We start from the raw sequence: 12,822 nt of genomic DNA on the forward strand, positions 1-12,822 counted from the left end.
CGACAGCGATCGCTTAGAAAAATCGCTCTTGGGGGAATAAAATTAAGTTCGATCTGTTTTGCATCATTCCTGGGGGAGACGGTTGCGATGAAGCACGAACACACATGGCAAAAACAAACCAGCACCGCACCCGGTACCTGTTTCTGTCGTTGTCCGGCCAACGCTTGGACAATGATTGACAAATTGATTCGTCCTTTGTGGAATCCAAATTTGGGCAATTGCTTCATTTGCAGACACGTATCAAAATGCCGCCCGAAGGATTGCAATGGTACAACCAGGCATGTTTGTTTGTTTTTTAAAGGAACAATCTGAAAGAAAATGACATCGAAACGAAAGGGAACCCGAATGACGACTGTGACACAGTAAAAATGACAAAATTTTCGTTGCAAAATGAGCTTCGTTCTCTCACCTCACGGAGGTTCGGGTTTTTCGCGGGGCAAAAAGAAGGTAAATCGATAACCTTGTTACAGGCGTCAATTTGTCATCGGGTGGCAGCATTTTTGTCAAGCGAAGGGAAACAGAAAATTTAATTTTGCGTGTGTGTGTGTGTTCGGTTTTTTGTTTTTACCGGGTGGAAAAACAAGCACAACTTTGCACCAACGTGCTGTTCAAGTGTTGCCTCCTTCTGGAGCGAACGTTGCGTCCTCCCGCAGCGATAGCTTCTTGGTTGCATTCAAGACAGCCTGCTTCCTCCCCGGCAGGCAGCGGCGCGATGAAAATGGAACCGCGAACGGGAAGATTAATGACGTCCCCGGTCGCCAAACGGAGCTGGTGGGCCCTTCGGGCGCCGTCGATTTTTTTCGTACAAACGAGAGAGTCCCAAACGGAGGAGATCGTTCTTTTGTGCCGCTTCCCGGGTCCGGTGTTGGAAATGCAACGTGGGAAGGGCGCATGGGCTAGGGTTGAGCTTTAATGTGGTCATTTATTCGAGCGTCCGGGTTGCGTTTGTGGCTGAAGACGAACATTGTCAACGGCGGCGAAATGATTTGTTTCCCCGCGCATGACAGAGGTTGCACATGTGCAATGTGTAATGCGTTTGTTCCCTTTTGCGGGAATGGAATGCACCCGGTCGGATGCAATGTTAATGGGTTGCAAATGGTTTTACTTTGTTGTGATCGGTAACACGATTGTGTTTTGACAGAAATGGAAGTGCGCCCGAATGGCGATTGGGGTTATTGTGCATACGCTTTTACACTGATGTCTCGTTAAAAAGAAAGGTCTGTGGCATTCGTATGCAATTCTTGTTTTTAATTTATTTTACTAATAATTATTCATCCAACTGGTTGTTCCATGGTTGTTTTTAATTTGTACGATGTTTTGCATTTTTCGAAAAATATTTACTCCTCAGGATAATTTAATACCATTAACGAAGTATACTACTATACTATACAAATATGTAAATAGAACAATGAAGGTTTAAAATTATAATTTTTGTTTGTTCTCAATCATTGATTGCTAGGCAGACCGACAAACTAGGCTAATGTGTTATCTTTAATATACAAAGTAGTTTTATTCAAATAATATGTCACGTGGAATTAAAAGTCTTTTACTCTCTAAGTTATTTTAATACTATGCCATTTACTAGTAAAAGTAAATTCAAAGCTATCATAATTTGTTTGAATCAAACACGTATAAACTTTATATGAATTTTGACTCTTAAAAGATGAACAAAGGATAATTTAACTTTTGAATCAAATATAGCACTGGTTGCCAACTAATTAACGAGCTTCAAAATTAAGCTGCATGGTTTATGGTTTTGTGTATGCTACTGATTATAAATCAACCACATCTACTTAAAAAATAATGCAATATAGCACGGCACAATAACAACGGCACGCGTAGTTGAAAAATATTTGCGTGAGGAAAGTAATTGACTGTTTGATATGAAATAAATCGCGAAACAAACACATCATGAGTTAAATAAACACCAGGCGTAGATACGGAAAATGGAACGTGAAGAGCCTTTACAGCAACCATGAACCGCGTGATTATAACTATGTGTATGCTCATTTCACCTCGGCTTCCGTTGAACCGCATGCTTCTTATTTTTCATTTAAAGTGCAAGTGCACTCCATTTAACTTCACTGCATATGATCGTTGGTAGCTGACGATGGGCCAGCTCATGAAGCAGATCCACTCCATGGGTCACGACACTCGCACAATTATTCATCATATTTTATGCCTCCAACCCGAACGCGTCGAGTTGTGTGAATTGCGGGCGGCATGCAAAAGAATCAAACGAAACCCGTGCGTGTTCACATCTCCGGAGAAGGTCGGCAATGAAAGCTCCTCAATGCGATGCGCTCTGCCTGCAACCATCGCACGGAATAAACGCATCATCGTTCGTAATACTGCTGACGTAGAAATCCGCCTGTCAGCTTCACTTTCCGCTGCATGCGATCGGGTAAATATTTTACTGCTGAGTATAAAACGAGGGCTTCCGGACGAACGCCGAAATGATTCAATTGTAACGCATAAAGAGGTGGAAAAAGATGGGGAGAAATCTCAAACGAACAGTTCCACGCCTTAGACTAATGCATTCCTACATTCCATGTACACTATCTTGCAACCTCGCGGAATAGAAGAGCGTATCATTTTAATAATGAACACATTCATCACTCTGCACGAACAACAACAGCGTCGTCCTCAATTCCATCCGGCCTTCCGTGCCGACGCATTATTTCACTCTCCCTTTTCTTTCCCTTTTGCCCATGCACTCACGTCAATGTTTTGATTAACGGTTTGTCGAAGGGACGATTTTTCATCAACGTCGTACGCGCGTCTGTGTGAACGTGGACGAATTCGTAAAGCGGCAACAACATCAAGTTGCATCTTCACAAGCAAGTTGGAGCGTTGCACTTGCACTTTTACAAGCGTTCTTTCATCCCACTGTCGCAAACTACTTCGACAGAGTTCCCCACACAGCCAACTCTGTCAAGCCATTGTTCGAAACGGGTACACCACCAAAGGCTTGCAAACTTGTCATGTCATCGGGGGGTCATCTTCTGTGTGTATAAAAAATCTCTTGGAATCATCACACGCAAACACACACACGCACATAAACACTTGGCAAGACGCGCGAATACTAGCACAACATCCGGACACTTCTTTCTTTTCCTTCCACACCATCGAAAGCGATGCGCCGCGATAAGATTACGTAAACGAAAGAAGACGCAAGCGCAAGCGACGAACCTCGATAGCACCTTGGGTCAAACCCCCTTCATTCTGTGTTTACCCCTTTTCCCCGCACACACAACTCACCTGCTCTCTGAAGATGCGCTTGAAGCCATCGATCGAATGCTTGTCTTCGCCGAGGATTGCGCTCAGCTCGGAGATCATCAGCCAGCGCCGTTTATCTCGGCGCACCTCCAGCTCCATGGCGCTAACGGACGGTTTCCGTGGTTCTCCTGAGGGCGTCCCGTTGGTGGGCGGTTGTCCGCTCTCACCCAACCCATTGACCAGCCCGGCCGCGATCGGATCGAACGGTTTCGGTTCACTCTTCACTACGTCCGCCGGCTTCGCGGCGTTGCTGCTCGCCGTCGCCGTGCTCGCGCCGCTGCTGGACGAGTTGGTTTCACTTTCGTTCGAGTGCAGCGAGCTGCGGCGCGTGTTGGGAAAAACGGTCCCACCGTCGGTCGTCGGCGACTGCGCAGAACTGTGCATATTCTCCAGATAGCTGTTGTTCTGGCGCAGCACGAACACGAACGGATTCTCCTCCTGCGAGCGAGCACTTTCACTTTCGGCCACCGCGGGGGCACCTTTCTCCCCGCTGCCCTGGGGCAATTCGTCGGAAAAGGACACTTTCTTGGGCTGCTTGTGCCCGGCCAACGGCGACGGCGATCGGGAACCACCGCCACCCGGCGCCGACGGTGCCGTCGGTGGATCACTTTCGCTTTCGTTGGCGGTGAGCGGCGGGGAAGTGGGCCGGTCGGGCGCGTGCGGTAGGTGCCCTTCCATGGCAAATTACTGCTCCACTCTCGTTTTTCTTCCCAAACACTCGTTCTTGATGTTGGCCCCAATTATTCTTGCAGATAGGAACAATTACTTGAGAAAGTATTTTTTTAAATTTTCTTTCATCCAAACAGCACAAAACAAAAATTATTATTTGTTGCACACACGCGTGAATCTGTTTTGCTAAGATTAAAAAATAAAAGTGTTAAAAAAAAACAACACGCCGATAAGCAACAGCCTAAAGCACGAGCGTTGTACGAAAGACTTCAACGGGGCTCATGAGCGAACAAGCGACGAACCTGCACTGAAACAAAACTTAAAGGAACACAACGGCTGCAGGTTTTGCACTTGTATCCTTCCTCACCCGCAGGTGGCAGATAGGTGTAAAAATATAAAAATATATATATATATTGCGCACGTACACTCGCACGTACCCAGGCACACGTACACGCCACAAAGCACGAAATTAAGGAGAGAAAAATAAAAGATATCACACAAACGTGGGGCACGCGCGACGGAACGCCACCAGAACGCCCTGTGGCACGCGGAAGGGGAGGAAAGGGATGCGTTTACGGTCAGGAGTCCGTCGGGACCTGTTGGTGGGCTGGAAGGATGGCGCGGATATACTTTGCGCGGACAAAAGCGCTACGAATCGAAACGAACGCACGCCGGATCGAGCAGAAACTGAACTGTGGCACCGAGCGGCACTCAGGTGCGGACGCAGCGACGAGATCGTTAGCTGGCCACCGCGCGCGCAGCCTCTGCAGACACCGGCCAAGATCGGGCGGCGCGTGAACCACCGCAGGTTTCTTTTGGTCTCTTTTTCGCTTCTCCAGCTGCGTTGGAGCTCGTAGGTCGTGGTGCAAAATGAACACGCAGACTGCAGCGTTTCGCGTAGGGCGAAACGAAGCCACGAAACGCATGATGAGTTCCCGCAAACCACGCGTGGACCACGAACCGAACGAAGATTCGATCCCGAACGGACTGTTGTTTGAATTCATCCGAACGTGATCGTGACGGCTTCGAGCTCTGGGATACGTTTGATTTACTTTGAAATGTAGATCGGTTTGAATTTTTCGTTTAGACTTTGATCGTAAGTTATGTAAATCATGTGATTTGATCAACAAGAAGAAGCTTTAAATTTTTATTAAATTATTATTTTGAAACTATTGGTTCTTTCAAGGACATCAATGTTCATCATAAGTTTTATTTAAATCAATTTTTTCAATTTAAATTTTATTTTTTCATATGTTTTCACCTTCCGAAATCCGTGAGGCAGGTTGTGCTCCGGATTAGAGTCCACGCAAGTGATAATTATAAATTGAATCCAATTATCTTTCAACTGGCAGCGTCAAACATGGCCCTAGACATGGGTCGGATCCGACCACACGAACCAGCGACGACCGCGTCCCGCTTCGACCCCGTTATTAAACCTTTTTATTTATTTTTTTGCGACCGTAAGCCGTATTTACTTTTCATCTTTTTGACCAGCGCAAAAAAAAACATACACACACATGAAACCATTCATGAAAACCTCACAACCGCGGAATCTCAAATAAGCGTCGAATGACGATGCGGTTGTCGATTGCGCTGGAAGCGACGAACGGTCAATTTCGGGGGGCGCTTTTTGTTGGGAAAAACCGCAGCTTTTACGCTGCACAAATTGATCGGCTTTGGCCGTCCCGATGCCTTTCGATGGCTTCATTATCGAGCGAACTTGACCACGCGTTGGCGCTACGGCGATGGAGGTGGAGCACACGGCCTAGCGCACCAGAAGCCCTTCCAGGAGGTCGGTGGATGGGTTTTCCGCTGCGCCTTAAAATCGGTGCCGCTTTATCAGCGCCTCACATCCGCCACTCGATAATTGGAGCCGAAGTTCAGTCACAGCTGCCTCCACCACGTCATCATGGGAACGGATGGAACGGATTGAGGTTGCTTAGAGGTCGCTGAGAGGTTCAAAGACAATTCCAAGAAATATTGAAATCGCAGCGGTTTGAGAGTATCTTTTTGTTGAATATGAAGCAAAATGGAAGGCGATCTCATGTTGAGAAAATGTGCAGAAAAAATAGGTTCCATCGTTTCACTTCAAGAATAGATGATTGAATCGGCTAGGGTTAGGTTTTTTTATCTATTGCTTTTGAAGTGTCTCTTTCGTGTTTGGATTTTTGGCTTTAAAATTTTTGGATTAAAAACTATAGAAATTAAAGAAACGTGGAATTGCTTAAACAATTCATCTTTAAATTGTTTATTTTTATAGTTGCCAATTTTTTTTGATCTGGGTTGTGATGATCAATAAACAAATCATAATATAAGACCAATTAATATAATATAAGATGTAGAGTATCACACTACTTAGAACAAAACAACATCAGTATTAACTATTCCGTCAAATCAATTTTGTTATAAATATTTTGTTTTAGTTTATTTAGTAATTTATTTCATTATTTATTTATATGTTCATTTATTTTTTTTATCTATTTAATGTTTATCATGTTTCTCAAGGATGTAAGATGTAGTTGCAAAAATATGAATCTATATTTGTTACAAAAACTGTATTACATAAATTATTTCTTGACAGGAAACAAAATGTTTTTCCCTTTCCGGGGATTTATTTGTGACGATCACTCAACGTGGAGGTGATCTTATTGATGCGTTATCCTTTTCACTGTACATTTGGAGCACCTTCACACCGTTCGTCTGTTCTTACGACAAAACTGTCCAAGAAGTTTTTTGTGTTCCTTATGTTTTTTGTCACCCTTAAAGGGATCACCGCGGGGAGTCTCGCCAAGGGCTGTTTAATTTATCATCATGCTCACGAAAAAAAAACCCTAAGAAACACATCCAGCGGTGCATAATACCCGACGAAGACATGATGCCTGGGGCGGAGAGCCTTCCGGACTTGCTTCGTGAAGGGATTCGGATGGCTGTAAAGTATAATTTCTGCGTTGTTCCGTTTCGAAATATTAAGATTAATTGGAGTTGTTTTTCATTCTGACGATGGATACCTTTACCACCGTATGTGTTTTTGTGTATCAAGACTCGGTGATGGAATTATGCTTCGACGGTGGGTAGGCACACTCTGGCAAGGTTACATTGCTCATATTGACGTGCATGATTTGAGTCAGTAAAATAAATCTTAATCGTGGGAAGACACGGCATTCCCCCGGTATGAATCGAGCAGGAAGCGAAGGGATCTTAAATGTGGGTCGGTGAGAAACAAACATTAATTGTTATTGCACGGTTTCAATCATTCCATCTTGTTTTTGTTTGTGAACTGAATGTGAACGCAGCATTTTACGATGATCGCCCATAAATGATTGTGCTCTGTAGAACACAAAAATTGACGGTCGCGCCACAATTTCCTCGCGCTGATATTTCACAACGTACCGAAAATCGACTCGCTTCGAACAAGTTTCGAACATCCTTAAAGGTGCATTAAAGCTGCTAAAACGCAGCAGAAACCCTGGCTACGGTCATAAATCCACCCCATGGGACCACCTCCGTGGCGCGGGATGTTGGTTTGCTCCCATTTCGTCGGGGTCATTACAACAGGCGCGATTCGGCTCGGCGCCGGCGTAACGTCGATTCAATTAATGCGAGTAAATCAACTGAAGATAGCAATCGGGGACCGGTGGTCGGCTCGGAGCGAAAAAATAAAAACCCTCCAAAAACTCGTCGTCCTCCCGTCGATTCGGAAACACGACGTCTTGGACAGATTGCGGATGGCCGCGGTTGGTCTGTGGTGGCACGGAAGCACGAAGCTTCGATTAAAGGGCCTTCAAATCCACCTAGCGAAAGGCGGAAAAATTACGCTAGCGATCCGTATATGGAGTTCTTCCAGATCTTTCCAAAAGGAACTTTTGGTTAACAAAAGTATTTAAGAATTGTTTCTGGCTCAAATAAATCTAAAAAATAAACACTTTATTTAAAAATAAAACGTTTAAAAAGGAAGAAAGAACCGAATTGGATATCTTTGTTTACAAAATTGTACAAATAACAAAGAAAAAAATATTATCAGTCAAAAAGTATTTTAAACCAAAATAACACCTTGTCATTCGATCAATTGGATGAAGTAACGATATAAACTGTCGGTTGCTAGTTTATAACTTCCGTTAACCAAAGGAAGACATAATCCAGACAACAAGAACCCATCGTAAACGGATTATTGGATAAAAACGTACATAATGTTTGCTCGTACAATACATTCCATTCTTCCGAAGTGTTCAAAACATTCCCGCAGCCATCTGGAACGAACCCGAAAGTCACCAACGACACAAAAGCATTCACGATCGACAGCGTTAATAAAGAAAAAGGACGAGCATAAAATTTCACTGGCTGCAGTTTTCCGGCAGTTTTTGTTTCCAGCAAGGGGAGCAATCATCGACACTGGCTTCAAAGCGTTCCCGTAAAGTTCGCGCCGCCAACGACGTGCAGTTTATTTTGGGCCAAATTTACATCATTATATCAATCACTTCAATTATGATGACGGCGTTGGCGATACCGCTTGGCGTGACATTACTGGCCATTTATGTTTTCTTTTGTTTTGTTTTTGCTCATCGAGCTGCATGCTGCCCATGTTTGCGCCCCGAAACGAACGCATCGCGTTGGTTTATGTGCATTACCGCAAAGCTCTGTCCGCATGATCATATTATAACGACATTAATGATTTTAGCCCGGGGATTTTTCGGCGTTTCGGCATGTTTTCCTTTAGTGCGAAAATGGTACCCGAGCATGTCACGATCGGAAATATGTATCGATCGGATGATAAATATTATGTTCAACATGTGGAGCAATCAATCAGGGGGGTCTGCACTTTCCATGTAACCTTTTTGCTGCGAACGATATGTTCAACAAGTTCATTTAGACTGTTTGAGCAAGTTTATCCTCCTTCGGATGCATCGATGAAGATCGTTTTAGTTTTTTTCACGGCCTTTAACAAGTTAATTAATCTTTACGGAATTTGAAGCAGCCGGTGAACGGTTTGCTTAATCCGTTCGGTTTGGTGCGGATGCGATTTCAATGTTAAACGCGAATCATCCGACAACCTTGCGGCGGCTGTTGGACCTAGGTCGACGTCGAAAACGAGCGCTAATCTGATTCAGTGAATCTTCCATCTGTACAAAAAATAAATACGCAAACATCCTCCGACTGGAATGAACCTTAGCCATGGCTAAAAGGCAGAAAAAGAAGACTCCTAACCCACTCGAAATTGTGCCAATCCAATCAATTGGCTTGGCGGAGTGTGTGAGTGTGGATTTTTCTTCGGATGAAGGAAATTAGTACCACTTTGTTTCGTTAACGATGATTAGTTCATTCATTACGCCGGGTTGGAAATCAGTTCGGTGCGATCTCTGCCGTCTGTAGCCGCCGGCCAAGCGAAGTTCGAACGAAACAATCTTCACGTCGGCATCAAACAATTTATCAAGCGCTGGGTGTGAAAAACACCGTGAATCATCATCGTGCGAAGCAACAGAACGCAGCAGACTTGAACATCATTACGATTGCGGTGGTAGCATATGTAATGAGAAAAGACTTACTCTTCCGAACCCCAAGAGGCAGGCCAATGCTGGATGGTTGGATAAAATCTTCACAGCAAGAAACAATCTAAAGCTTCACCGGAGTTTCTTCACGCCACTCAATTTCGTTCCTTCCAAGTCGACCAAATTTGAAGGAAAGAAATATCGGGCGTGATCTATGGTTTACAAAATTCCGTGGACAAGGTGGTTAACGTAGAGTGGGAGAGTGTGGAAAGGAATCGAATGAACTTGAACGACGCTACAGGCAACCTTCTTATTCAACAATAGAAAGTGGTTCACCCGGCGGGGGTGTTAAGGGGATAACAAAGACACACTGTACACTAATTTTCATTATCCATCCATAATTACTTCAAAAAGTGGTTTGTTTATTATGTTCAAAATACAACACCCTTTCTTGATTTCAATTTTCAAGAGGCCAAACTTCTTTCGTAGAAGTTCAAAATTGAAATCAAATTATGTTCCGCCTTTCTAAAGTAAGAACAACCGCCAGTTTCAGTCAAAAAAATTGGAAACGTATTTAAAAATATTGTGTTTCAAGAATATTTCTCAAACCATGATTTTGGTGCAAACCTGATGCAATATAAACCTTCCAACGGATCCCAACCTAGACTGCTTGAGTGGCACCACCCTACTGCTCACAGGAAACGTTTGGGCTTGGTTCAACCTTTCATTCCGAATAACACGGAATGGAATATCGGGTGCATCGACGGTCACACGACCTGACGACCAGGTTCACTTCTTAGACGGCCAAGCCAAAGTTACGATTACAATGAAATTTTATGGTTCTATAAACTTCACGGTTTATAATGATCGTTTTATACTGATCTTGTTTGCTTTCGTTTTCCGTCTCCGCCTTCACGGTTTACGTTTTTTTTTTATGCTTTCTCAACGGAAAGGGAGGATCAGTTCCAAATGTGGTGAGCATAAAACCCTCTTCTTCCGTCGTCCACGATACACAAGTGACCTTTTTCGTGGCTCATAGAAGGGAGGGAACGCTTGTCACTTCGATCTTCTTTTGTTTTCAGCATTATCCGTGGGGAAAACTCCAACTACGATTTTTCTTACGGTACATTACTATGTTTGTATACATTGGTTGTTTTACAACACACGGTCGGGTACGTAAAACATCGGTGCAGCCGCCCAGTTCCTAGAAGCGAAAGGTCACGAAAACGAAGTCGTAAAGAAAATCCTTTTCTCCATAAAAACAAGTAATAACACAACGTTGCACCGCAGCCGCCCCGCAGCATAATTGAACGATAATTTCTTCGCCTGCGATCTTGCGAGGGAATCCTTTGGCAAGGACGAAGCAAGGCGTAACCCTCGCCATGCTTTACGATGCTTCGGTGGCCGCAAACAACAGGGCAGTGTCTATAATTCTGCACGTTTTGTGGTGCACAACGTGAGCATAATATTTTTCGTCTCCGACGTACATAGTGGAGCAGTTTTCGGCCGACCATCAAGCATTACACCGGGACGGTAGTAGCTGGAAATGGCGGCGTCCATCGCAACGATTGGGGTTGATTGCCAGTATTATTTTACGATAAGCTGCTTTTAAAATGTACCGAAAAGTAGCGTAGAGCTAATTATTTTCCTCGAAATGGGATACTTTGGAGCGGCGCTTTTGTGAAAAATAAATAATAATGCTACCCGATGTTGTGCCGGCTACCGGATGCTCTGGTAGATTTATGATTTGTTGGTATTAAGTTTAATTTTACCCTCATCATCCGTGAGGCAAAACTAGGGCAATACCATAAAAGTCAAACGTAAAGTTATTGCCTGAAACTCGGTACACACACACTCGGTGCGGCAATTTAATATGATTGAAATAATTAAATAAATCATTGCCATTTCTTTCGTTCGTCGAAGGAGACCCGATCGCAGGAGCTCGGAGCCTCAAGGACAAGCGAGTGATCAAAACATTGGAGCGTTTGTTGAAAGCCATCAAAATTCCCGCCTCACGTTTCCGTCGCTTTCCCCATTGTTTTGAAAAAGCGGAGCTCGGCTGGGATCGGTCCGTTTCGTGGCGCACTCGAATCTAATGAAATAAAATAAAATAAAATACACACACACGCACATGCATGATCTATTGATCCTTCCCTCCTGAGGCGCGGACGCGGGAGATTGTTTGCAAAATGCGAAGAAAACAACATGGGGAAGAAAAAAAACTCCACCACACTGCCGTTGCCTGGACGAAAGACAAAACCAAATATGATTGATGGTTTCGCTGAAAATGTAATAATTAGATATGCCCGATGGGACTTGTCCCTATTTCTGCCGCCCCTTGCCCCCCTTGCGTCAAGCCTTCGACGGCTGATCGCGTTCGGTTGCTAATGTTGCGTATGGCACGACCTCCTGTCCCGCGGTACCACGGTGTGCGATCCGGGGTCTGATCTAATAAATGAAATCAACAACTCCCGAGACTCACATGGGGCAAGACCGCACCGATTGGTGGCCTCACAAGATGCCGTACGCTTATCCGGTGGAGGGCGAACAGCAAAATCCCATCCACTGGGTGCTGGTGGTGGAGGTGAAGAGGTAGGAGACGGACAACGGGGATGTGTATTAGATTTGATCTTGTTTATCCGACAAAAATAAATGGCTATCCAAACAAGCCGTGCCATTTTTGTGGCCACATTTGTTCGCTCACTGGGTTGGTCGGTAGGTTTGGGAGGAACCGAAGCTACAATAGGAAAAGAAAAAACACCGACACCGACACACACACGACTCGTAGAAATAATGCTGAGTTCGAGTTCGCAAATCCGCACCCGAACTGTTTTCGTCGGGACGACTTCTCCAAGCCGGGCGGAGGTTGAGTAGTGTTGATTTGTTTTAATTATTTTTCCGCCCCCAAAGCCTTCCCCGAGATCGCGGCGTTGGCGAATCTGCAGAAAGGGGTTGTGACTTTTATTTTCATCTCGGACATGATTCAATGTTCCTTTTTTTGCCACTGTCATCGTCGTTGCACACACTTCATTGACGTCAGCAGTAGCCATTGAACCGTCAGCTCGAGGAACGACGTGATCTTTTCACCGGCGCTACGGCGGAGATTACCGGGCATTCCTTTCCCAGCCGTGTATGCGCGCACCATTTTCCTCCCCCAGCGCTTAGGGGGGAGCTGGTGTGTTTTCCCACCGACGTGACACGTGTGGATCGTTGCAAAATGTATCGACACCGAGAGGCCATGGTCCATGTTTGGCAGTGCGTCGGTTCAACATCGGCTCAATCGGTCCGACAGCTGCCACTGCACTCGTACTCTAGTCGAGGAAAGTTTGAGTGCCACTGTCTGATGCTGGGAAGCAAAGGGCAATTATTCTAACTTACTCAGAAAAATTAT

At 44.8% G+C, this 12,822-nt stretch overlaps 1 protein-coding gene across 1 annotated transcript in view; it reads right to left on the bottom strand.

The window, feature by feature from the left end:
- Positions 1-3,957, bottom strand: part of LOC131287225 (uncharacterized) — an 88,898-nt gene extending 84,941 nt beyond the window's left edge. Inside the window, exon 1 of the mRNA XM_058316261.1 lies at positions 3,262-3,957. Coding sequence (XP_058172244.1) covers positions 3,262-3,957 — 696 coding nt within the window. The remainder of the gene's footprint in view (positions 1-3,261) is intronic.
- Between the last annotated feature and the right edge of the window lie 8,865 nt (positions 3,958-12,822).

The sequence above is a fragment of the Anopheles ziemanni genome, chromosome 2 (genome assembly GCF_943734765.1).
Source record: "Anopheles ziemanni chromosome 2, idAnoZiCoDA_A2_x.2, whole genome shotgun sequence".
NCBI classification, from domain to species: domain Eukaryota; kingdom Metazoa; phylum Arthropoda; class Insecta; order Diptera; family Culicidae; genus Anopheles; species Anopheles ziemanni.